The sequence below is a fragment of the Cervus elaphus genome, chromosome 21 (genome assembly GCF_910594005.1).
Source record: "Cervus elaphus chromosome 21, mCerEla1.1, whole genome shotgun sequence".
NCBI classification, from domain to species: domain Eukaryota; kingdom Metazoa; phylum Chordata; class Mammalia; order Artiodactyla; family Cervidae; genus Cervus; species Cervus elaphus.
In genome coordinates this window covers 12,755,055-12,780,778 of record NC_057835.1, presented here as the reverse complement: position 1 = coordinate 12,780,778, position 25,724 = coordinate 12,755,055, and the positions used below count along the sequence as shown (strand labels likewise).

General features: G+C 50.1%; 2 protein-coding genes across 5 annotated transcripts in view; one reads left to right on the top strand and one right to left on the bottom strand.

Moving 5' to 3' along the window:
- The window catches only part of TG (thyroglobulin), a 235,546-nt gene that overhangs the window by 124,277 nt on the left and 85,545 nt on the right, over window positions 1-25,724 (top strand). Inside the window, exons 40-41 of the mRNA XM_043880093.1 lie at window positions 1,821-1,980; window positions 9,370-9,572. Of these exons, the coding sequence (XP_043736028.1) occupies window positions 1,821-1,980; window positions 9,370-9,572 (363 nt within the window). The remainder of the gene's footprint in view (window positions 1-1,820; window positions 1,981-9,369; window positions 9,573-25,724) is intronic.
- The window catches only part of SLA (Src like adaptor), a 36,512-nt gene continuing 26,091 nt past the window's right edge, over window positions 15,304-25,724 (bottom strand). For 2 of the 4 annotated variants that reach the window (XM_043880096.1, XM_043880094.1), the window contains 3 exons: window positions 22,448-22,579; window positions 18,244-18,376; window positions 15,304-17,377 (listed from right to left, as the gene is read on the bottom strand). In XM_043880096.1, coding sequence (XP_043736031.1) covers window positions 17,161-17,377; window positions 18,244-18,376; window positions 22,448-22,579 — 482 coding nt within the window. In that variant the 3' untranslated portion in view covers window positions 15,304-17,160. The remainder of the gene's footprint in view (window positions 17,378-18,243; window positions 18,377-22,447; window positions 22,580-25,724) is intronic. The other 2 variants (XM_043880097.1, XM_043880095.1) reach the window with 1 other exon arrangement.

The window sequence follows — 25,724 nt, the reverse complement described above, 5'->3', positions numbered from 1 at the left end:
TTCCTGGAGGGCCATGGGCTGGGGAAGTGTGGAGCCAGGTCAAATTAATCTGCAAATGAGGAAACCAGCAGTTGTCCTTGGAGAGACCCTTGGAGAGACCCCCTTGGGGGTGTTTCTTTTCGTGTGGTCTCTCACTTGAGGCAGTTCTAGAGGGTGGGTAAAATTCAGGAAGTGGCCCCAACTCTGATTATTATTGTTGTTCGGTCACTAAGTTGTGTCTTAACTCTGTGACCCCATGGACTGCAGCACACCAGGCTTCCCTGTCCTTCGTGTCCATTGTGTCAGTGATGCCATCCAACCATCTCATCCTCTGTCGTCCCCTTCTCCTCCTGCCTTCGATCTTTCCCAGCATCAGGGTCTTTTCCAATGAGTCGGCTCTTCATATCAGGTGGCCAAAGTATTGGAGCTTCAGCTTCAGTCTTTCCAGTGAATATTCAGGGTTGACTCTGGCTAGTCCCTGTTTTGAAGCCTGTATCTGCCTAAGTAGCATCTAGGATCCTGATGTTGAGTTGAGTTTCCTGTCTGGGGGGAAGGGTCAGAACTCATGAGAGAAAACAGAACTGATGAGCCTTAGGAAACGTGAGTTGTGTTGGCAGATCCCACGGTGCATGTGATGTGCCTCCACTTCCTGGTCCCTGAGCCACCAGCAGCCAGAGGCAATGCACTTTGGAGATTTGAGCACAGCAAGCTTCTGAGTGAGATTTGAAACAAGGACATCTGGATATGGAGGTTCCTCTGGGATGCATTAATAGAAGCATAGAGCCTAGAGTGAAGGAGGTGATGGTGATGCCCAGTGCTGGCCGGATCATGCTGGGGATGTTGAATTAAGTTCTGGCTCCAAACCAGCCTGCCACTTACCACTGCCTCCCTGGCCTGGAGAAGGTCACTCACATTCTATGTGCCCCAGTTTCCTGTTTTGAAAAGTAGGGAGAGAAATAGCATCAGCTCATGAAGTTCTTATGAGAATGGAATAAAACAAGGCATAGATACTAATTAACCAATGAACAGGTGATAAGAGAGACATTGGAAATGGCAAAGAGTGGGACAGAGACCACACCTAAAGCCTGGAGGAGACCATCACTTGGGCAGTGTAGGAGCTGGACAGTGTTGAACATACTGGAAAGAGCAGGGGCTCGGGGAGGGACACCTCTGGAGGTCTGTGCCCGTCATCGGCTGAACACCTCACAGCATCCTTCCTTCTGATCCTCCTGATGCCTCTAAGAGGTGTCATTCCCATTGGATAGATGAGAAGCCCAAGGCTCAGAGAGGTCGGGTGACTTGTCTAAGGTCACTCACTATTACTGTAGATTTGGTCAGTCGGGTCCCAGAGCTCACGGCTAGGGCCAGTGAGTGGTGATCGGTGAGCATACACTTTTGCCGTAATGTGAGCAAGAAGTTGACAACAGTACTTCACAGTTGATCTATGAAGTCACTGGTCTTCACACTGACTCTCGGAGGAAATGATAGGTATGTTTATTTCTATCTTCTCCCCCCTTTCCCACTTTAGAGGTGTAGAAACTGAGGCTAGGAGAGTCTTCATGGGTCTTACTAAGAAAGCACAGTTGGGCTGAGCAGAGACTTGATCCCCATCTCCTGACTTCAAATCCAGAACCCCTTCCCCCTCGGGGAGTTTCCAGTCAAAAGTAGCTTTGCCATTCTTGGGCTGCTCCGTCTCCCCTGCCTGGCCTTGGGATAGGTGTGTTGACACACCCAGAGCTGTGTGTCGGCTCAGTCTGGCACCTGCATGGCAAAGGTGCCCTTCCCAAGCTCTGGAGGGGGAGGTGGCCGCCTGCAGCCCCACATTTCTGTGCTCCCTGCAGGCCCCCAACGCATCCGTGCTGGTGTTCTTCCACAACGCCGTGGAGGGCAAGGGCAGTGGGGACCGGCTGGCAGTGGACGGCTCCTTCCTGGCTGCTGTAGGCAACCTCATCGTGGTCACGGCCAGCTATCGCACGGGCATCTTTGGCTTCCTGAGTTCCGGTGAGCTGCTGGGGTTGGTGGGGACCGCTGACTCCCTGAGGCGAGTGTGTTGTTTGTGTGCATTTAGTCCTTTCTTCCTAAAACCTCATCCCTTCCTGGCCCCCGGCCCTCCTTCAGCCCACTGAGTGGGCAGTACCTTCACGAGACGCTCCAGCCATGCTGATGCCCGTAGGTCACAGTTGCCACTGATGAAACTCACCACGTGTCTGAAGCCGTTCCAAGTACCTTAACATGTCTTGTCTTGTGATATTAATACCTCTGTGTGTGCGCTTCTGCATATTGAGACCCCAGAGGGCTAGACCCTTGCTCAGGCTCACATGGCCAGGAAAAGGCAGAGCCAGGATTCACCACCAGGGTCACCTGCCCTGGAGACACTAAGGGATGGATCAGAGCTCTGGGACCCTCAGAGAGACATTTACTAGAGTAAGGGCTGCATAGACAATGATTTCAATCATCACTGTCAATTTCTGGCCTTTATCCCTCAGGTTACACCCTCCACCTTCCCCACCAGCTTGCAGGGCAGAAATGAGGCTTGAACCAATCCCAGCATCACCCACCCATGTCTTTTCCTTCCTCTCCACCCCAACCCCACTCCCACGAACCCCACCCCACCTCTGGTGGTAGGGCAGTAGTTTGTTAGGCAGCTGTGGTGGAGGGTGGATGTCTTGGTCTGGGAATCCAAAGAGCCAAGTGTTATCCGTGTGACCTTGGACACAATCCTCCCTTTCTCCAAGTCTCAGTTTTCTCCTCTGTAAAATGGGAGTAATTTTAACCCAACTTCCAAAGTCACTGGGAGACTCACGCGAGGTGTGAAGGGGCTCCAGAGGCTGTGATGGGCTTTGTGTGTTCTCAAGGACAGCACCAAGCATCATCTCTGTTCTCCGGGGATTGCATTTAAGACCTGGGGTGCCTTGCATGGTGGATATGGCTGGGCGATTGGGAGGTAACCTGGCCAGAACCACGGCTCCTCTAGAACATGGGTGAGCACAGGCATCCAGCGTGAGCAGAACTCCAGGGGCACTGGGGGATAGGGCTGGGTGGACCATGTGGCTAGAGGCCCTGAGTGTCACAATGAAGATTTTAGGTTTGCACAGCAATCATGAAACAGGTAACAAGGTAAGGCAATGTGTGACAGGTGCCGATGAGGGGAGTGTGGCTGATGAACTGATTTCAGGCTTTCCTTCGGGGAGGCAGCGGCAGGGCTAGAGCACTGAGCACTCCTGCTGGATTTTCTTTCCTTTTTCAAAAACACAACTGATGACTCTGTTAAGTCAGGAGCTCCTTTTGCTAAAGAGATGGTGAAACCCAGAAGCCAGCCTGTGGCACCCGCTTGGGTGGGGCTTTCCACAGACCTGGCTGACTCTGGCTCAGAGCTTTTCCAGACAGAAGAGAACTTCCATATGCTACCCGTCGGTGAGGGGGCGGGCTTATGATTTCATGGGCTGTAATCTATGGAGAATTCCGTGGGCTTCTGGGAAGGCAAGCCCATTCCTGGGAGCAGTGTCAGGGGAGGCAGAGAACACCCACCCCTTCTCACTCCTGGCTTGCAACACCGCCTGTTCCTCTGCTTAAAGCAACGCTATCAGCAAGAGAGAGAGAGAGGGACGCTCACCCAGCACCCGTGTCTCTACCAGACGTCTTTCCCAGGTGACGTCATCTCGGTCTCCAGGCATCTCCATGACGTCAGCACAGTGTGGCCATTTCTGAGCTCGGGGCTCAGAGCAGTCGGGGGACTTTCTGCCTCACTTCTGAGTGTGTGTGCTCTGTCGCTCAGCTGTGTCCCAATCTCTGTAGCCCCGAGGACTGTAGCCAGCCAGGCTCCTCTATCCATAGGATTCTCCAGGCAAGAATACTGGAAGTCTGTTGCCATTTTCTACTCCAAGGGATCTTCTCGACCTCAGGGGTCAAATCCACATCTCTAGCATCGACTGCATTGGCAGGTGGATCCTTTACCAGCCCCCTTAAGCTCTTGGTGGCTCAGAGGGTAAAGAATATGCCTAGAACGCAGGAGACCCGGGTTCAGTCCCTCCGCGTCTCATCCATTGCAGGCTGCTCGCCTCTCATGAGATCAAGCGTGTGAAGGCAAACATCTGGAAGCTTGCTGGCACCTCGCAGGGGCTCCCAAGGGTTAACACTGCTTCCCTTTCCCTGGTAGGACCTCCGTAAGGGAGGGCTCTCTGCAGCCACTTCCGGGCCCTGCATCTGGCCAGCAGCAGCCCTGGCAGTTACTGAGTCATGCCGAGTTGCCACTTCATGTACTTTATCTCGTGTGATGAATGTACGCAGCATCTGCTGTTGTAGTTCAGAGTACAGATAATCCCCTGAGAGCTCCAGACTCCAGAGGCACATTAAGAAAGAGATGGAAACAGAAAGTGATGTCAGCTCTGCGGCTGACTAGACAAACTCGTGTTCTCTGAGAGCAAAGCCCAGACTCAACAGCACTTAAAAGGAGCGCGGTTCCTGGTGAAGAGCAGGTGGGAAGGCAGTGAAGGGGTCCCCCACCTGGATCTCACTGGCAGGAAAGACCCCTCCAGCGTGGGGCACAGTGATTACCTCCTCTCTTTGGCAAAACAATGCAGTGAGGGGACCCGGGGCCAGTGGCCTTGCAGGGTCAGAGGAGTGGGTGGGCCATGGTCCGCAGGCCTCCTGAAGGGTGTGCGAACAGGAAGTGTGCTTTGGCCTGGGAGCCAGACTGAAGGCCAGGCCCCGTAATGTGCCCAGCACCGCATCATCCTGGGGGCACTCAGAGCTTCCCCTTAGTGCCTCCCCTCTGAGGGGTCTGCTCCCCTTTGTGACCAGAAGAACAGGCCCGGAGTCCTGCTCCATCACAGGTGCAACTTCTGTTGCTGAAGACAAGGTAGACCCCACAAAGGGCATCTGGGAGATAATAGCTGAACCTAAACCTGTACTATTTTATTTAAGAAAAGACAAGCAACTTCTAGAGTGCTTTATACCAGGTTCTGCATCATTCTGTTCCTTTTAGAATTCTTAACAAATTCAATCATCATAACAACCTGTTGAGGTTGGTACTATTATTATCCCATTTTACAGATGGAGAAAGTCAAGTCACATTAAGTAACTCATCCAGAGCCCTGCAGAGCTTGTAGGGGATGGAGTGAGACCGGTGCCTGACTGGTCTGGCTCCATAACCCACCTGCAAAGCCTGTGCACCACGATCCCTTTTATTGATGGCCATCAACAAGAACTGGGGGAGGAACTGCTGTGAGCCCAGCTGAGGAGTTTTAGAAAGATAACTGAATAAATAATCAAATGAGCAAGCAAGAGTCAATTAGACCGTGAGGAGACAACTGAATGTTTGCTGATGTGTTCTGACCAAAGAGTGGGTAGAACAGAGCTGGAGGATTAGTTCGGGGTGGGGTGAGGCAGTTGGAGAGGTGCATCATCATGTTTGTCCAGAGATCTTCTACTTACATCCTGGACTCCTCCTGGACTGTATGTGCCTGGCCAGCAGAGAGCAGCCCTGTCCAGTTTCATGCCCCCAGCAGCACTGCTTGCTGCATGTTTGTGGCGGGGCTGAATCAGGTGAGACCAGAGCTCAGCCCTGAAGATGAAGAGAATGGAACTCAGCCAAGACCAGACTGTAGGGTGATGAGCACAGGCAATGAGCAGACCCCGATGCCTGGACTAGGACGGGTGTTGGAAAGTGAGGGGAACCCAGACGGCTCAGATGGGCTGAAGTTAATCTTGCTGCTACTGCTTAGTTGCTTCAGTTGTGTCTGACTTTTTGAGATCCACCCCGCCATGGACTTGTAGCCCACCAGGCTCCTCTGTCCATAGAATTCTCCAGGCGAGAATACTGGAGTGGGTTGCCAGACCCTCCTCCAGGGGATCTTCCCAACCCAGGGATCGAACCCGGGTCTCCTGCATTGCAGGCAGATTCTTTACCAGCTGAGCCACCAGGGAAGTCTGAAGTTAATCTTAGAGGGGAGGAGAAGCCAGGAAGAAGTTAGACTTGATGCAGCGGGAATGAAGGCGTTATGAAAGCTTCTGAGCAGAGAAAGTTCCATAAAAAGAGTACCTAAAATTTTTAATGAAAATAACAGAGTGCCTTGCACACCATAGATTTATTTTTTTTGACAAATGTTTGCTGAATTGGGTTGAATGTTAGGACAATAGGTACTGAGTGTGTGTTAGATTGAAGTGCCGATTCTATCTCAGTTTTGCTTCTGGGAAACTTCCCTGGCAGCCCAGTGGTTAAGACTTCGCCTTCCAGTGCAGGGAGTGGGGGTTCATTCCCTGATCAGGAAGCTAAGATCCCACACGTCTTGTGGCCAGAAAACCAAAACATAAAACAGAAACAATATTGTGACAAATTCCATAAAGACTTTGGTCCACATTAAAAAAAAAAAACAAAGAAAATTTACTTCTTGCAACTAAACAAACTCTTTCCCTTTCAAGTCTCAGATTCCACTAGGGAGTGAAAGGGCTGAGCTAGACCATCTCAGATGAGCTAGTTGGCGGCTCCCTGTGCGTGTCCTGGAGGCTGTCTGCCCTGAGGGCTGAGACCTTGTCTGTCTTGCTCTCTGCACTACTCAGCACAGTCCTGGCATCAGGTGAAGCCCAGTTCAGACTTGCTTCCTGAGAGAACCCTCATCTCTGACTTCCTAGGGGTCTGTAGACCCCAGAATGTCAGCGTTGTCCGTGAGAAGCTGCTACTTGGGGGCCTGGGAGTCAGGGACAATGCCATGCCTCCACGCTGTCCCTGGAAATGCAGGCCGTGGGTGTCACTTCCCAGACTGGGTCTTGTTCAGCTGCTGCCCAGCCTTTCTGCCCTCCCTGAGACCTTGGAAACAAACAGAATGTGTCTGCAATCCAGAAAAGCCCACAGAGAAGGGTGCCAGTGGCTTCACTAAACCCAGAACATGAAATGAGTTTGAAGAAATTCTGAGCGTCTCCCCAGCTGGAGGAGTAATTCGAACCATTATGTCCACCGAGCTGGTGTTCTCGTCAGCCCTTTGTGAACAGCAGCCTGGGGAAGCAGGATGCGAGGTTTTGCTACTTTTCTATCTGGGGAAATGGGTTTTTGTCGACAGTTTCTCACTTGATACTGAATCGTGTTCATCATAAGTGTAGTCATTTCATTCACTTAACATTTCATAAGGACCAACTGCATGCCGCTGGTTTTAGTGGAAGGCAGAGTCTAGCAGGGAACCCCATGCTGGCAAGTACTCTGAAAGGGGACCCTCACTTCCCCCAAGGCTGCCTGTGAATTGACAGTGTAGCTCAGACTCAGAGGATGACTTGGTCAGAGGTCGGAGCTAGGGCAGGTCAAGGGCATAGGGAGGGTTCTGGGTGGAGGAAGTCATGTGCCGAGCCCAGGGTGGGGGAGGGGAGGGGTGTGGTGTTTGAGCATCTGATGGGGAGCTGGGTGGCTGCAGCACAGGACGGGGTGACGGGGGTGGAGACAAAGAGAGATGTGCCCCAGAGATGGGCGACCGGGTCCTGGGGGGCTTGGAATGCATGAGAAGAATTGAAATGGTGCCCTAAGGACCATGAGATGAGATGGGAGACATTACATAGGATGGGGCAGGGGGTGTGTGTGTGTACATTGATGTGTGTGTACATGTGTGTGTATGTTGGTTAGTGTGTTTGTGTGTGTACATTGGTGTGTACATACATTGTTGTGTGTATGTGTGTGTACATTGGGGTGTGTGTGTACATTGTTGTGTGTATGTGTGTGTACATTGGGGTGTGTGTGTACATTGGTGTGTGTACATTAGTATATGTGTGTACACTGGTGTGTGTGTACATTGGGGTGTGTGTGTATACATTGTTGTGTGTGTGTCTATATATGTTGGGGGTGTGTGTGTATACATTGGGGGGGGTGTGTATATGTTGGGGTGGTATGTGTGTACATTGGGGTGTGTGTGCATACATTGGGGTGTGTGTGTATGCATTGTGTTGTGTGTGTGTATACATTAGGGGGTGTGAGTGTGTACACTGGGGGGTGTGTGTGTGTCTCAGAGAGAGATAACCAAATTGCAATTTAGAAGATCACTCTGGATGCACACAGAGAATTCAGGGGCAAGAGGAGAGTGAGGATACGGGAGGCCAGTGAACAACTCTAGGAGAGATAGGGCAGAGATCAGTGGGGGAGCACTCACCGCATCAGGGGAGGGGGGAGGAGGGGAAGCAGGTGAAAGAGGAGTCCGGGAAGACCCACGAGGCTGTGCAGGAGAGGAGTGGGTGGGTGTGGCTGGGTTTGAGGGAGAAGGTAAGAAACTCAGGAGAAGCTGCTGGCGGGGCGCTCAGGAGACTTGGAATCGATTCCCTTTGGGACTGAATGGACCTGAGGTGCCTGTGAGTCAGCCTCCTGGAGGAATGTGAGGGACCTGGGCCTGGAGAGTGTTCTGGGCAGCGATGTCATCCTGAGAGTCAGCCTCACGTAGGCAGTGGTTGAAGCCAAGGGTCCTGAGAGTCAGCCGCCGTAAGTGGTGGTTGAAGCCAAGGGTCTGCCAGAGAAGAGGGGGTGAGCCTCGGCTCGGACCAGGACAGGCCTGGTGCTTCAGGGTCCTTAGTGGTGTAGACTAAGGAGGGTCCACTCAATTCAGAGATGGCCGTGGGGTCTGGGCATAGAGTGTTCCGCATGCCAAGGAGAAGAGTGTTCTGGCTGTAGGTTTTCTTGTGTCTGAATCATTCCATTTTTAAAAAGTGCTGAGCTTTCAGTAACTATTTACTGGGGACTTCCCTGGTGGTCCAGTGGTTAAAACTTTGCCTTCCAATGCAGGAAATGCAGGTTCTATCCCTCATCAGGGAGCTAGCATGCCTTGCAGCCAAGAAGTCAAAATATACAACAGAAGTAATATTGCAAAAAATTCAATAAAGACTTTGAATATGGTCCTCATCAAAAAAAAATCTAAAAATAAATAAAAAATATTTCCTAAATTATATGAAAAAAAAAGATCAGCTCTACTGAGTGCTGCTGAAGGTCATGGAAGGTGGTGGGAAGGGGTGAGACTGATGGCCCCAGGCTGGCCTAGCCTTCATCCCGGGGAAGAGACCCGGAGAGTTGGGGCAGTCAGGGAGGATCCGGGGCAGAAAGCTCAGCTCCTTTTCCCTGGATGTGCCAAGCGGGGGCTCTGAACACGCACTGCCTCTCATCTGAGCAGCCACCCCCTTTAGGACAGGGAAGCCTTAGTCCACAGACGTGGAGAGACGTGTCCGTGGTCTCCTACTTGGCAAAGGCTGATGGGAGAATCCCAGTTGGATGGGCCTGATTCCAGAGCCCAGGCTCTCCCACTGTATTGAGAAGTCACAGTCCTGACCTGGGTGGACGGGAGTCTAGGTCCCCCACAGGTGCCATGTGCCTGACTGGCTGCATCCAGGGTGCAGGATCACAGAGGGTTAAAGGCTTTCCTCTTTCCTAAGGGTCCAACGAGCTGAGCGGCAACTGGGGGCTGCTGGACCAGATGGTGGCTCTGACCTGGGTGCAGACCCACATCCGAGCGTTTGGCGGGGACCCTCGGCGCGTGACCCTGGCAGCAGACCGTGGCGGAGCCGACGTGGCCAGCATCCACCTTGTAACCACCAGAGCCGCCAACTCCAGACTCTTCCGGAGAGCTGTGCTGATGGTGAGCTGCCCACTCTGTCTTCAGTCTTGCTGAAGGCGGTCCTTCCTCCCCCCACCTGGCTTCGATTGCTTGGATTTCCTTTATCCTTTGTTCTGAATGGGTATCCCACCCGTGGCCATCTTTCTATGCATACATGAGCCAGGATGTTACTGGCTACTCATAACCAAAGTACTAATCATGTAGACAGGGTAGTGTTAGTGATAATGATGATAATGGTGATGAAGGTGGTGAAAATGATGATGATGGTGATATGATAATGATAGGGATGGAATAATTATGATGGAGGAAACCACCTGTTGACCACAGCATAATCTCTGTTGGGTGTTCTGATTAGCTTCTAATTTTACTGAATGTCCAACTGGTGCCAGGTACTATGCTCATTGCTGGAAATGCCTTACTACATGATGTGTGCCCAGCTTTCAGGAAGCTTGTGGTTTACTTGAGAGAGAGGGGACAGACACTTAACGCAGCTGTTGAAAAGAGAGTCTTATGGCAGCTCAGAGAGAAGCCCCCGGCCAAGCTCAGGGAGGAGGGAGTGCCCTGGGAGAGGGACTGTGCACGCTGATGCTGCAGGCTGTGTTGGCACACAGCCAGAGTCCTGGCATCAAGGGCTCCTCACTGGGATCTGCCCATCATGCAATGCGGCTGGAGGGCAGGGTCTGACTGGACTGTGGAGTGGAGGCTGGGAGGCAGAGAACAGCCAGACTGCACTGAGCACCTTGGGTTTTATCCTGAGTGCATGTGAACCGTTGGTGGCTTTTGTTTGTTTGCTGACTTGGTTTCCCATCTTAACCATTACCAGGCATACCATTCACTGGCATTAAGTACATTCACAACGTTGTGTGACCATCAGTATTAATCATCAGCAGCACCTTTTCATCATTCCAAACAGAGACTCTGCACCTATTAAGCACTATCTTCCCATTCTCCTTTCCTTCCAGCCCCTGGTAACCTCTATTCTACTTCCTGTCTCTGTGAATTTGCCCACTCTAATACGAATTTATCTCATGTTGGTGGAATCCCATGAGATCTGTCCTTTTGTAACTGGCTTATTTCACTTAGCATAATGTCCTCAAGGTTCATCCATGTTGTAGCATGCATCAGAATTTCATTTATTTTTAAGGCTGAGTGATGTTGTGTGTGTACACCATGCTTTGTTGGCCCATTCGTCTGCTGATTGACATGTGGGTTGCTTCCCCCTTTTGGCTACTGGCAATAGTGCTACTATGAACACTCCTACCATCGAAGAATCAGACTTCTAGAGCTTGGTGGAGGATGCATGTAAGGAAAAGAAAGCAACGAGGAGACTGTTAAGTGACACAGAGGAAAGAGCAATGGAGAACCGTCAGGGCCAGTGTCAGGGACCACCTGGCGATTTTAAGCCCATCAAACCACACGCAGCTCTGTCCAGGCTTCCTGGGATCCAAACCCATGACTACGAGGAGGGTAGAGAAGTGTCAGTGCAGAGGGCACAGTTGAGGCCGGATGGGCATCGTCTCCGCCCTGAAAGGGAGCAGTGCCTCCTGCCGCTTTATCTCTCTCCTGCAGCCACGGAGCCGTCTGGTGTTCATTGAGAAGTCTGGGCTCTATTCAGCCTCTTCCGGGTGGTTTCCTCTGCCCGAAATGCTTTTCTCCCTTCGTTCTCTTTCCTGACCTCCTCGTCTTTCAGGGACTCCTTCCAGACTTTCCAGCCTCAGATCGGACCCCCTTCCTGAGGCCGCTGCCACCTGTAAATCTCATCCAGCCTTTCTCCCGCTTCCCCACCAGTGCAGAATTACTCTTCCTGCCACATGTGTCTCTCCCACAGACTGTCAACTCCAGGCCAGCAGGGGCCAGCAGTGCCCGGCTCTCCACAGAGCCCAGGGCACCCAACGCTGCTGTGTTCTGGTCGATGCTCCATGATTAACATACAGCCAGTGAATGAGCTAGCTCATGAACCTGGGTAGTGGGATGGTGGTGTGTGTCCTGGGACCCACAAGCCGGTCCGCTTCCCTTCCTCCCACCTCTTTCTTGTGTTTCTTGTCCTTCACTTCGGGTGGTCTTCAGTCTGTCCCTCTATAGGGGGTCCATCTGAGTGGCAAGAGACCTGAGCACAAACATCTTGCAGTTTCTGGTACTGAAAGCAGACTTTCCTGACTGTGAGTTGTTCCCAAAGGGATTCCCCCCAGGGCCCTCTCAGAAACCAGACACTCAAGGGGACCCAGAGGACACCAAAAATACCTTCCAGTAGGCCCAGAAGGCAGAATTTTCCTTTTGAAAGTTCTGGAGGGTTGAGATGTTTGGGGAATTTCAAAAACGAATCTGTTTTAACAAATGGTAGTGTATTTAAAAATAAACCCTCCTTCTGTTTTAGTCATTTAGAGACAGCTTTTACAACTGTTCCCCACAGTCTTTGGGATGCGTGTGAAATTATTTGGAACTGAGAGAACTAAAATACTTCAATATATTAGCAGTTCCTTCAACGTGCTCTCTACCAGCAGATGTTTGGGGGAATGAAAGTGAGGTGATGATATATTCTTGGATAAAACCTTCAGTCTTTCTGCAAATCTTGGGCCAGAACTATTGAAATTTGAACGAGACAGACTCGTGTGATAATTAATAGCTTATATGTATTTGTTCAGCATGTGTGGGGCCATAAATCCATTTCAATGCGTGATCTCATAGGTTCCTGACATTGATTTGCAAGGGACATTTATTTTGTTTCTAATCTAGACATGAGAAAGCCAAGGCTCGGAGATGTTTAGTGACCTGCTAAAGAACACACAGTCAAGAAGGCACTGCATTAGGGGCTGGAACCTGTGAAGCCAAATCCTGTGTTCTTCCACACTGTGAGAATGTTTCTCCAAGAGCCTGGGATGCTTTCAGGGTCTCAATGTGTCAGAGAAAAAGCCTAGAATCAGACAAGCTTGCATTATGATGCTGGCCTTGGGTGAAACCTTTTACTTACCTGCTTCATGGATAAAATGCATGTGATTAATTCTGTCTCCTGAGGATTCAAGGAGTCATGATATAAGGTTTGTAAAGTGTCCTGCACCCTGTGGAAACTTAAGAAAACCAGTTCCCCGTATCCCATGCCAAGCAAAGGCAATTCCAAACAAAAGCAGATCAGGAGGTGCGAGGTTTCACCTGCCCTCATGGGAGGTTGAAGAAGAAAGGGGAGGCCGTGTTGCAAGCCTGAATTCTGTGGCACTGACCCCTTGGCCAGTTTTAAGAGAAGGTAGAAGAGGTCATGTCCTCCACACTATGATTTACAGGACTTAGAAGAAATTTCCATGGCTTTCCTACAACATTGCCCCAATTCTGCATTCCTCAGAATGAGCTCCAGGCCCCAGGAATTGGCCTCAAACTCAATTTTCCTTTCTCCTTTCCCACACAAACCCTGCAGTCCAGGCTCACCAGCTCTGCCGCCATTCCTAGAAAATGCCATGCCTTCCTCTAGATCTTTTCCATGCTGGTCTGTGGTCAGCACGTCCTGTTTTCCACCTGGAAACTCACTCTATCTTTAGGGCTCAGCTGAATGGGGCCTCTAAGCCTTTCTCCATCTCTAAAACAGAAAGACTCTCACTGCGGTGAAGAGACTTCTGCTTGGTAAATTTTAGGAATTCTGATTTGTTTTACTTGCTTGTTATGTTTTCTAGCACAGCTTATTCCATTTCTACTATGACTGCAGGCTTGATTGGGTACAAAATTCATCTTAGTATGGCCTTAACACTTAGCTCAGCTCCTGGTTCAAAGAGGGCATCTAAGACCATGCTGAGTCCCTTAAACCATCTGGGGGCAGTGCGAGGGAGATGCTAGTTTGGGTCCAGAACACTCTTTTCTCCTGTTTTCACACATACCTTAGTAGAGGCGCTTGCCTACCCTGCTGCTTCTCTTAGTCAAAATTGGCCTGGCTATTCATGGGCTTTGATGCTTCTGTATATATGTTGGAATACGTTTTAACGTTGTTATTGTTCAGTCACTAAGTTGCATCTGACTCTGCAACCCCATGGACTGTAGCCTGCCAGACTCCTCTGTCCATGGGATTTCCCAGGCAGGAATACCGGAGTGGGTTGTCATTTCCTTCTCCAGGGGATCTTCCCATCCCAGGGATTGAACCCGGATCTCCTGCACTGGCAGGCAGATTCTTTACCACTGTTTTACCCAGGAAGCCAGAATAAGTTCACTGATTTTTAAAAATATTCCTGATGGCAATTGGACAGTAGTTTCACATACTTTTCCAAATCATTCTGGCAAAATATCTGTTTTTAGGATATTAGTTCTTATATCAGCTTAACCCTATAATCAGGCCCATAGTATTTTTGTCTCCTTATCTTTTCATAGAGTTTTGAACTTTTCTCCATAAAAGTTTTACAAACTTGTTGTGAGGCAAGACCCTTCCTAAGTGGTTTCATGTTTTCTATTTTACTCTCCAGTTGGTAAAGAAGGGTGTAGGGAACTAAGTTGGTTTTGCATTTGCTAAGCTTTCTTATCATCTCTAATACTTTGTCTGCTGGGTCCATTGGAGTTTTATCAAGTTATCTCACTATCTGCAAATCAGGTTTATTTCTATGCGTGAGTGTGTGTGCTCAGTTGTTCAGTCATGTCTGACTCTGTGCAACTCCATGGACTGTAACCTACCAGGTACCTCTGTCCATGGGATTTTCTAGGCAAGAATACTGGAGTGGGTTGCCATTTCCTATTATAGTGGATCTTCCCGACCCAGGGATAGAACTCAAGTCTCCTGCATTGGCAGGTGGATACTTTACCACTGAGCCACCTGGGAATCCCCTTTATTTCTATGCACTTTGGAGCAAATGCTCAACTGCTTTAACAAGGAGACCCATCATGAAAGCAGCTTAAATAACAAGTGAGTTTCTTTTTTCTCTTTCCCATAACATTTTCCCAGGTGGGGAGTCCAGATATCTCATGATTTCTTGGGGGCCACGTTCCTTCTATGTGTTTCTCTGTCATCCTAGGGTCTTGCTGTCATCTGAGGGGCTGGGCCTGGGTTGCCAGGAACTTCAGGCAGAAGGGAGGGGACGCAAGGAGAGGAGAGCTTCCCTGGGGAGTTAGGTTGGGAAGGACACCGCCTGCCCCTGCTTGCAAGGTCCTCTTCTGGTTTCACTGCAATGGTCGCAGCCCCTAGAACAGCATTTGGTATCTAGTAGATGTCCAAAAACATATCTGTGGAAGGAATTCTTGGAAGAACAAATTGCAGAACTATCACAAGTAATATGCAAGAGTGTCTAGGTGAGACCAAACTTTCCTAACAATCGCTAAGAAGTTGTTCTCTCCCTGGATCTTGGATGTCCAGCCCCAAGTCGGATGAGACAGCCTCAAAAGTCATCAAGCCCTGTTTTCTTATGACTACATCTCCAGGAGATGCCGACACACCAGCCGTGTGGGCTCTTCTTGTGTTCCCTGGTCTCCTCTCACTCCAGTTGCAAGTTTCTTTAAAAATTCTTAACCCACAGAGCCTCGGAACTAACCACCCACCCACCTCACCCAGGAACCTCTCCCCAGCATGCCAAGTAAATATTTTTTCATGTAAAATATTTACATGAAATATAAATTTCATGTAAGGCCACTTATAAAGGCCACTTATAAAGTCTTTGTTGAGTTTGTTAAAACACTGTTTCTGTTTTATGTTATGGCCTGAGGCTTGTGGGGCCTTGGCCCCTTGACCAGGGATCGCATCCCCCCCACTACATTGGAAGGCGAAGTCTTAACCATTGGACTGCCAGGGGAGTCCCCGAGAATTAAATATTTATTAGGCTTATTTTAATCAGGAATAAATACATGATTTAGCAAAATGTAATGCTTCCCATTTAAAACCTGCTCCCCCCCACACCGAGTCCTCCCCAAATGTCCCAACCATGTCGTTGGTCACAACGGAAAACAGTACAGAAGACGCAGCACACACATCTGCCGTTGGCGAGGGGGGGAGTTGGCGTCCCCAGAGTTACATTCATTTCCCATACATCGGCCAGCCCTTTAGAAACAGCCTGTGGGGAGTGTTGAGGAAACCACAAACGTCCTCTTGGATAAACACGCTGGAATCCGATGATACAGAAAATCGTGTAAACGTATGTGCACACACCACCAGGGCAGTGATCTCAGATGGCTGGAATGTGTATGCTGAACAGACAGACTTTTCCTATCAGCAACAGCCCTCCTCTCCCGGAACCCCTTTGCAATGGCGGGGAAACAGGTCCTAGAGGCAACTGCAACCCCTTCCTAACAGGATCCGGAGAGAATTGCTTCTCCTTCTCCAGAAATTTGTGGTGTTTTCTCTCTCATCTCTTAAAATTCTGTTTGACAGAATTAAGCCACTCTGGTTCCCCTCTTTTCTGGAGCTTAGCATTTTTATTCATGTGGCTGACAGACTCTTTTTAAAAGAAGATACTGGATGGATGATTTCTTTAGAACTTAACTAAGTTCCTTTTTTTTCAAAAAATCCAACCATTCTCACTTATCCAGTCCAGCCAACCCTTCCATTACTTAAGGATCCAGCTGAGACATGAACTCCTGGGTCACCCAGTCCCAGGAGGACATGGCAACCCACTCCAGTATTCTTGCCTGGAGAATCCCATGGACAGAGGAACCTGGCAGGCAACAGTCCATGGGGTCACAAAGAGTCGGACATGACTGAGTGACTTAGTACAGCATAGCACTTCCACAATATTTGTCTATAACAAATATTTACTTCCTGTCTATACTGCTGGGCCTGATACCTGATACCTACACAGGTCTTAACACGGTGCCTCTTCTGGTAATCACGAATGAATACCGGATGCATGAATAGAGGCAAGAACCTCAGCATCCCAGAGAAGCCCTTTCTGTGCTGTGAGCCGTGGCTGGTGACGTCGCAAAATCTCGCTCAGTTCCAGGCCTGCCCTGGTGCTTTCCCCATGGGCAGCCTCCTCCTCTCCCATTTCTCCTGGTCTCTGCATAAGTTGGGAAGTCACCTGACTTCTACACATGTAGTTTTGGAGCTAGAAGCCCAAAGGGATCTTCCGACTGGGGGTTTATAAGGAAGGTTAGCGTTTAGTGCCACTGAGCTCCCTTAGAAAGAGAGGAGCTGCAGCCCAGAGGTCTCTTTACAGATGGGTTTCAAAAGTTCAGTGCAGGGGATCGATTTGCAAACCCAGATTGTCTGCCAGGCTGTAGCTTCTGGCTCGTTTTCTTCTCAGGCTTTTCTCATTCAGAAGTTTTCTCTAGTGGCCTCAGTGGGAGCCCAGCTGCGTGGTATGCTGGAGAGGGTACCAGTGCACTTTCTTCTGAGAGAGCATCTTTGTCTTTTGCACAGACATAGCGTGCACATACATACACACACACACACACACACACACACACGGCTCTTCCAACCCCCTCACATGAAGATGCCAGGAGTCAACATTTTGCAGTGTGCCTGATCAGACACCAGAGAGGGGTCCCCTTTGTCATGATATGGATGCAGAAGACAAGAGTTCAGTTCTTCACGTGGCTTCTCTTGGCTTCTGGAAGACATGAGTTTCCCCAGGGACCACGTGCCTCTGTGCAGGATGGCAGGTGACAGTCATAACCTCTGTTATTTTGGGCAAACACCGTGGTGTCTGTTCTCCAGTTAATCTTCAAAGTATGGTGGTGACGAGAAGAAAGAGCTCTTCCTTTTGCTCCCACTGTACATCAGAGACATGCTTTTCTTCTTCCGGTCGAAGGAGGCGCTGTCATCTCCCGTCAGGGACAAGTATGAGGCGATGCTTTCCCGAAGGCCGTAGCTGAAAAGGGACTCATCCACACCGACTGGGTTCTCTGCCCCCTCCGGGTCCTCTTGCTGTCTGCTAGTGGGCAGATAGTGGACAGAGAAAGGGGCAAAGCAGAGGGATGGAGTGGGATGGAGGACAGGAGAATAAGAAAAGGGAGAAAAACAAATGAAGAGCCTGGTTAATATGTATCGAACTTGTTCTAATTCTGCTTCTTCAATCTGTGGCTGTGTAATTTTGGAGAAATCACTTGACCTCTCTGAGCCACTGTTTCCTTGGATGGCTAAAACTTCCAGCTGTACATTTTAATTAATCTTTCTTCATGATAATTTACAAGGAACGGCTGTTTTATTTCCTAGGCAACTCTGATCACTGAATTTCTTTGAATTTACCAGTGGGATGTCTGGATCATTATTTAATTAATAAGGTAACCCACCAGTTCCCACTTACAGATACCCCTTAAATGCAATAGCTGACAATCAGAACAAATAAGGGAAGATTTTTTTTTCCCCTTAAAGAATGAAGTCGTCTTAGGATTTTGCTGGCGGGTTTAAGCTTCACGATTGAGTTTACAACAAGATTAAATTTACACAAGACTGATTTGTGTGTTGCCCTCTAGAATACTGACAATTAGAAAAATGCAAGGAGGTATCATTCACCTAGAAAATATTCAGCTGATGCTGAAGGAGGGCTGAATGAATGTGCAGAACTGGGGGTACTCAGGCTGTAGCGGGGAGTTGCTAGGGCCACGCCACCCAGGGCGTGGGAGCTGAGACAGGTTGGTCTCCCAGGGACATCGGGATTCCCGGGGTCTGTACCTGCACAGAGCAGGGGGGTAGCAAGGCTGGCGGTAACAGGCCACAGTTTTCATGTGCTGGGCTCACATGCTGGTTTGGGGCTTATACATGCATGGAGGACACACACACACACACACACACACACACCTGATCGCCCTTCTCCAGTCAAAGGTCTTCTGGCGCAGGGTGACGGGTGAGTCGGAGGCCCTCGTTGCTGGGGCTGCCGCCGTCTGAGTGAGGCAGGGGGTGGTCAGCACACAGCAGAGGCCGTCGGCCACCTCTGAGGAGAAAACGGAGAACCGGTCAGCGGCTCTGAGATGCCCCGGCCAGTGCGTGCTGCGGGGCCCTGGATGTTCACGAGGGGAAACCGAGGCTGAGACTTGCAAGGGGCTGAGAACCATGTGTGCAGCTGTTGAGGACATCTCAACATGCCCCGAGCGCACACTGCATTTAGCTTGACACGAGGCAAGGGTAGACTTTAGGACCAGGATCCACCAGACTTGGGGTAGAGTCTCAGCTCCACCCAGATAGCGCATCACCGGGACCCTCTCTGAACCTGAATCCTCTATTGTTGGATGAGAGGACGGAGCTGACACGTGAGGAAAGCTGGCAGAGTGCCCGTGTGAGGGAGACCCCACGCCCAGGGATTTCCCACCAAGGTGCAGGGCCATCAGCTTCCGGGGCGGCCTCCTGTGTGCTGGGGGGCTATGTGCACTGCTGCGTCCCCCACGGCACACAGAACCAGGGTCCATATAGCATGGGTGGGGCTGACGCCTCTGGGGGAAGGAAGAGAGATAAAGGAAATAAGGGAAGAAGACAGGAAAGGAGAGGGAGGAAGAGAAGAGAGAGGGAAGAAAGAGGTAGAGAGGGAGGGAGGGGAAGAAGCAAAGACAGACCAAAAAGGACGAACGACACAGAAATAGGAGGAGAAAAGCAGAAAGATAAAAGGCAAAATCGAGAAGAAAATGGATGAAGACAAAAAAGAAACTTCTCTCTTCTCTACCTTAGATACTCAAGCCAAAAGAGGATGAAAATTAAATAAATCCTTTCCTTTTATCCTCCTTTAATAGCTCCTAGTTGAGCTTCCAGGGTCCCCCATCTCTCTAGGAGCTTTAAGATAGAGCCTCCAGCTCTTCAAAGCCTTCCCCTAGCCCATGTCATCGTGAGACACCCTCGAGCCTGCAGTGCTCGGATGTTCTCACAGATGCAGGAGATTCTCTGTGGCCCTACTGAGGATGGAGAGCCCAGTGGGTCTCTTGTCCTGTGGAAGATGAAGTGCCTGTCTGGATGCCGCCAGCCTGGCTTCGAGACTGCCCATCGCCAGGGTTTAGGAAGCACAGCACCCCTCTGCTGGGCTCTGTCTCCATCACAGTGATGGAGCTCTTGGGGTGTCCTAGCCAAAGAAGAAAAGGGAATTGTAGCTGAAGAATCAAGTCAGAGAGTGACTGTCAGTAATGCTTCATGTCCGCGTGACTTTCACCGTGGGGACACAGATGTCCACCCACGCTGGCTCGCACTGAGGAATGTGAGATTGGACCCTGAGGTTACAGGGAGCTTAACTGGATGTGAACCTGAAATAATTACCTGTCAGGGGCTGGAAATTGAAACGACCTCCCAGGTTAGGAGGCGAAGGACAGCAAGTCAGACTCAAAGATGAAAGAAACGAGCGGTGGTAGAGAGCATCTTCCTTAGAAAGGTTAATTCTTAGGGTGAGACATACATTTTGGCAAAGAAGAGAACCGGCACTTCTGAGCATGTAGCCTCAGTCCCGTGCTGAGTGAGCCTGGCAGCTGTCAGCTCAGGGAGCCCTGAGCGGCTCTGGCTGTTGGTACTGTATACCCGTTTGGGGAATGAAGAAGCCAAAGACCCTGGGGTCAAGTCATGAGCTTGAGGTCACAGCCAGTCACAGGCATTTTTTTTTTTTTTTGTAGTTCTAACGATAATCCTGTAAGAAGCATTTTAATCCCCATTTTATAGATGCAGAAACTGAGGCTCCAAAATTATTGGCTCAGATGGTAAAGAATCTGCCTACAATTCAGGAGACTCAGATTCTATCCTTGGGTCACAAAGATCCTCTGGAGAAGGGAATGGCCACCCACTCCAGTATCCTTGCCTGGAGAAGCCCATGGACAGAGGAGCTTGGCGGGCTACAGCCTACGGGGTTGCAAAGAGTTGGACACGACTGAACAACTGACACTTTCACTTTCACTTCATAGATACAGAAACTGAGGCTCCAAAATTATTAAATTCAATACTAGCAAATTTGAATAATAATATAATTAAATAATTATTAAGTTATTAAATAATTTGCCCAAAGGCACTGGGATAATAAATACAAGTAACTCATAAAACAAGTCTGTTCACACAACTGAGTGCATGCTTTCTCAGATTCTGCGCCTTTAGGAAGAACCTGGTGGGATGTAAACTGGCCACGTTATTCCCACCATGGGGTCCTGAAGGTACCAGAAGCCTTGCAGGGCCGCAGACCCTTTTCAGTCACTCGCAGAGAGGACTGCTGACTTTGACCCCTGTGCTGGTGCAGTGACCAGGGCCCGTTTTTGGAAGGTGTGCTTCTGTGCTGCCGTGCGATCCTCGGGTGTTCACGGCAGGGAAGCCTCGTGGACCTCCTGCTCTGTAAACATCTCTGCTGGGCCAGCATCCTTTTCATGTTTGCTTTTGTCTATGCAAAACTTATGGTCTCCACACCTCTCAGATGATTCTTATTAAAAGCCAAATACCACGACCAACTTCTACTCGTGATCAGTAAAAGCTGACTGCTTCCAGGACTCCCTTCCTCTTTCATTTTTAGCTAAGCTGCTAGGTGTTCAGGTGTCATGGGAGTAATATTTGCTCTATCATTTATTTGGAACCCACCATGTGCCAAGCTCAGATAGACACGTTGCGTGAGCTGTCATGTTCAAGAATTGTGGCAACCACCTGTAGGCGGGCTGCTCTCATCCACCTTCCGTGAATAGCGAAGTGGGCTTCACGAGGTGGAGGTCTTCACCCAGGAACTCATAGAGCCCAGAGCCACGTCTGGGCGTGGGTCTCCCGAGTGACCCTTCCTGACCTGCACTGCTCACAGGCCAGGTGTGATAACCCAGCCCCGTGGATGCCTCCTTTCACCTTGAAAGGCCCTTTAAGATCACACATCCTAAAGAATCTAGGGCTTGGGTTCAGACGTCTGGAACGTGGAAGGGGGAAGATGCTTGTGCAGTGAAAGCAGCTTCTGTCTTCCCTTCTCGCACGTGGCAGAAGCGGGGAGGAGGGCGCCCTCCCAGTCAGGGGACAGCGGCTCACGCAGTGACAGGAGCCCACGTTTATGTCCCGGGTGCTCTCATCTGCACTTTCCCCGCACTGACTCGGTGAACTCTCACCGCGTCTTCAAGGTAGGAACACTTAGCGTCTGCGTGACTCTGAGGATGGACTCAAAGGTGAACCGCCAGCCCAAGGTGGCCCAGATCTAGGATCTGAACACAAGATGGTTTCAGAGCCAGCTTTTAGAAATGGAGCCACTTTTATTTTTTATATATATATATCATTTCTCCCTTTTCCATAGGGTGAAACTCTTAACTCCTGACCTCCTGACCTGGCATTCAGGTCAGTCTAATTCACAGTTCCTCTTCCAACTCTATGCACTACACCCATCACCTCCATCAAACCCTGCTCTGTATCCGCTGTCTTGGAGGGTGCTCCGGTCAGCATGGAACACTGGGACCTGTCTCCCGGGCCCAGGAAGGACATTCAGATGAATGAAGTATAATCCCTGGTCTCTAAGAACTTGTTGAGAAGCACAGACCAGTAGACACTTAACTAGGTCACCAGGCGGAACGCCCAGAATTCTAGGCAGAAAAACACCTGGCACGCAGGGGAGCTGAGAAAAAACAGGCCATTCGTCTTCTACCTCCAAGGGCTTCGTCAAGGAGGGGGCTTCCTGTGGGCCTTGAAGGTCGATGAGGACTTTGACATGCAGAAAGGGGGAAATGAAGGGCATTTCAGAGCAAAGCCCCAGAGGCCCAAGTGTACGACCCACTTAAGGAAGTGCAGGCCATCTGTGGTTTTGACTGTAGGGGCGTCCTGATTCATTTCACTTACAGGCAGAGGGAGGGTGAAGTCGAGGTTGGTTGCGTTTTACTTACTTAGCATTCACATTCAGTCTCTTTTAGCCTGAAATTTGCAGTCTGAATTACTGAGAAAAGAGCATATGAAGAAGGCAGGATGGACAAGAGAGCAAATAAATCACCAGGCAGGTCTAGGGGAGCAGCCTGGACTGAGGGCCCAGAGTTGGAGCGGGGGTAGGCAGTGAGCCAAGAGGGATGTCACGTGTTGGTCTTGATGGAGTGATTCTTACCGGAATAGTGATTCACCAGGTCCTCCAAGCACTGGAAGGTGAGCCTCGGGGAAATGTAATACCAGTTGTTTGGCAGACGGAAGATTCGGTAATGCTTCACTTGCCGGTGTCTCACCGAGAGCGAGTAAAAACCTGCAGGGAGTGGAGGACAGGTCATCACCCCAGGGCCACCAGCTAAGGAGCCCACTACCGTGGAGGTGGAGAGACCTCCTCAGCCTTGTGATACGACCGTGGTACCCAGACAGATGCTCTTGGGTTTTGAGCAACAACTGCTCACACCTCATCTGTTTGGATGTAGCTCTCTCTTTGGAATCTCCAGGAACGTGGTATTTGAGCAGTCCAGTTGCATTAACCGTACCTCAATGCTCTTTTCTTTTCAAAAATATTCGTGTATTTATTTTATCTGGCTGCACTGAGTCTCAGTTGTGGCTCATGGGATCTTGATCTTTGATACAGCATACAGGATCTTTTTTTCTTTTTAAGTTGCAGCATGCAAACTCTAAGTTTTGGTATCTAGTGGGATCTAGTTCCCTGAGTAGGGATCGAACCCCGCCCATTGGGAGCATGGAGTCTTAGCCCCTGGACCACCAGGGATAGTACCTGCAATGCAGATTTCCAAACACAGAGGCTAAATCTTTGCTTTGTTAGTTACCATGTGGGAGGCTTCCACATCCTTTTGTGGGCTCTGGTGCGCTGTGCTTAGTCGCTTAGTTGTGTCCGACTCTTGGCAAACCCATGGACTATAGCCCACCAGGCTCCTCTGTCCATGGGATTCTCCAGGCAAGAACACTGGAGTGGGTTGCCATGCCCTCCTCCAGGGAATCTTCCCAACCCAGAGGTCGAACCCAGGTCTCTTGCATTGTAGGCGAGTTCTTTACCGTCTGAGCCACTGGGGTCCTTAGAAAATGAAATGACTAGCACTGGGTTGTAATCTGTACGTCCTGAATCTGCGGTCATTCTTGAGTCTTTCTCGAGTTCACACTCTGAGATATTTGTGCTCTCGTTTTCCTCCCTGACCCACCAATGCTGCCCCATCAGGCAGCTGAAGGGGCTTTACAGTTGTGGCCCCTTTTTCTTAGACCCTTCCCCTCTGACTTGGGCATGGTGTTCTCAGAAATGAAGGAAATACGGCTGTGAAGACTTTTTTCTGAGTATCCCTCAGCAATATAAAATGTGTTATTTTTTCTTCAGCACCATGAACCCAAGATGGGTTCATCAGAGTAGAACGTTGGGTGAGTTTCTGCACCTCTCTTAGCCTCCATTGCCTCAAATGGAAAGTGAGAGAACTGAGCTTAGGTCACGTGTAAGGGTTCTCGGGCTTCCCTGGTGGCTCAGATGGTGAAGAATCTGCCTGCAATGCAGGAGACATGGGTTCAGTCCCTGGATTGGGAAGATCCCCTGGAGTAGGAAATAACAACCTACTCTAGTATTCTTGCCGGAAGATTTCCGTGGACAGAGGAGACTGGGGGGATACAGTCCACGGGGTCACAAAGAGTTGGACACGACCAAGTCACACACACACACACACACACACACACACACGGGTCCTCCTTGCTGTCTTCTAGGGCTCCGGGAGGGAAAAAGCTCACAGGGCAGTGAGTGGGGTGGGACACTTGCATGTACTGAGCTGTGGCTTGCATATGCAGGGCCAGGGGCTGAGCTATTTCATAGCAACCTCTCTATTGATTCTCAGAAAGACCCTGGGAGGTATTGTCCTCAGACGCTGTTACAGCTGGAGAAACTGAGACTCAGAGCAAGCAGTGAAATGGCTGGAGGCACGCTGCTCAGAAGTGGCCGCCCTGAGGCGGGTGGGACCTTGTCCTCCTGGGGCAGGCCTCTCCAGCGGCCAGCATCCCTCGCTCTCCCAGGCCCGCCCTCTGCGGCGGCTCAGCATGTGTCTTCTGGTAATGGCAACAGGGACTGAAAGGACAGCGAGCAGTTCAAGGGCTGCAGGTGGAAACTTATGAGAACTTTGCATACCCGAGGGAGCAGAGCCTGCCGCCCCCACCCAGGCTGCCGCTCAGCCTATTTTTAGATCAGCTCTGGCAGCTACACTTGGGGTCCATCCCCCACCACCCCCTGACCCTGCCTGGGTCTCGGTCTCCTACCTCAGGAGACCCCCTGGGACCTGCAAAGGAAGTTTCGCCTCTGCTTTGCTTTTGCTCTCACCCTGCATATTTAGGTTTTTTAAGAAAAAGGTTGGTCCTGGAGTCTTCATTATATCACAGAGAAGGTCCCTGCTTCCCCAGAGGAAAGCTGGCGCTCATTTTACTGGAAGGCTCAATCTAGTACCAGGTAGCTCTGGTGCTTAATAAGCGCGTGGGAGATAGTCTCAGAAACCACACTTTCTCTTCTTTGATGGTGGGTGTACAAGAAGCAGGCTGAGATTGTGGGGCTATTTTCTGTATTCGAGAAGTTAATGTTAATTCTCCGTTAGTATGAGTAAGCCCCAGCTATTAATGTTTGGCTTCTGTGAGTTTATGCATACTCTATTCCAGACTTCCCTCATAGATCAGTTGGTAAAGAATCTGCCTGCAGTGCAGGAGATCTGAGTTTGATCCCTGGGTCAGGAAAATCCCCTGGAGAAGGAAATGGCAACCCATTCCAATATTCTTGCCTGGAGAATCCCATGGACAGAGGAACCTGGCAGGCTCCAGTCCTTGGGGTCAGAAGAGTCAGATACGACTTAGCAAACTAAACCACCACCACCTATTCCAGACACCTACCAAATACGTTCCTGTTGTTAATCCCATGCTATAGAGAAAGGACAAGAGGCCTAGAGAGAGGAGGTGACTTCTTAGTGATTCAAACAGGCCAAACTAGAGCTGGAGACTCTTGCTTTGAACCATTGCAAAGCCCGGCTATTTCTTTTTCACCAAATTACTTATTGCACAGGATGTATGAAAATTACAGCGGTGAAGGCCATGGTGAATCTGCTCGTCCCAGTCCTCTAAGCTGTCTGATTTCATTGTAGAGCACAGGGACTAAGATTGAAGGTTTGCTGTGTTGTGAGAGCACAACAAATATCATTACATTTGAATCACACCACAGTCTCACAAGGAAAGGGTTTTCTCTCCATTTCACAGATGAGAAAACTGAGGTCAGAGAAGTACATGACTTGCCCCAGTCACAGAGCTTTGCGGCCCATGCTCTCTCTGGCCTGGGCACTGCCCACTGGTGTTTTCATCTTTTCTCCGAGGTTGGGAAATTCTGCAGCGGGAGTCTGCCAGGCCTGGCGTGGGTCAGAGCCTGAGCCTGTGGCCCACCAGCTCCCTGC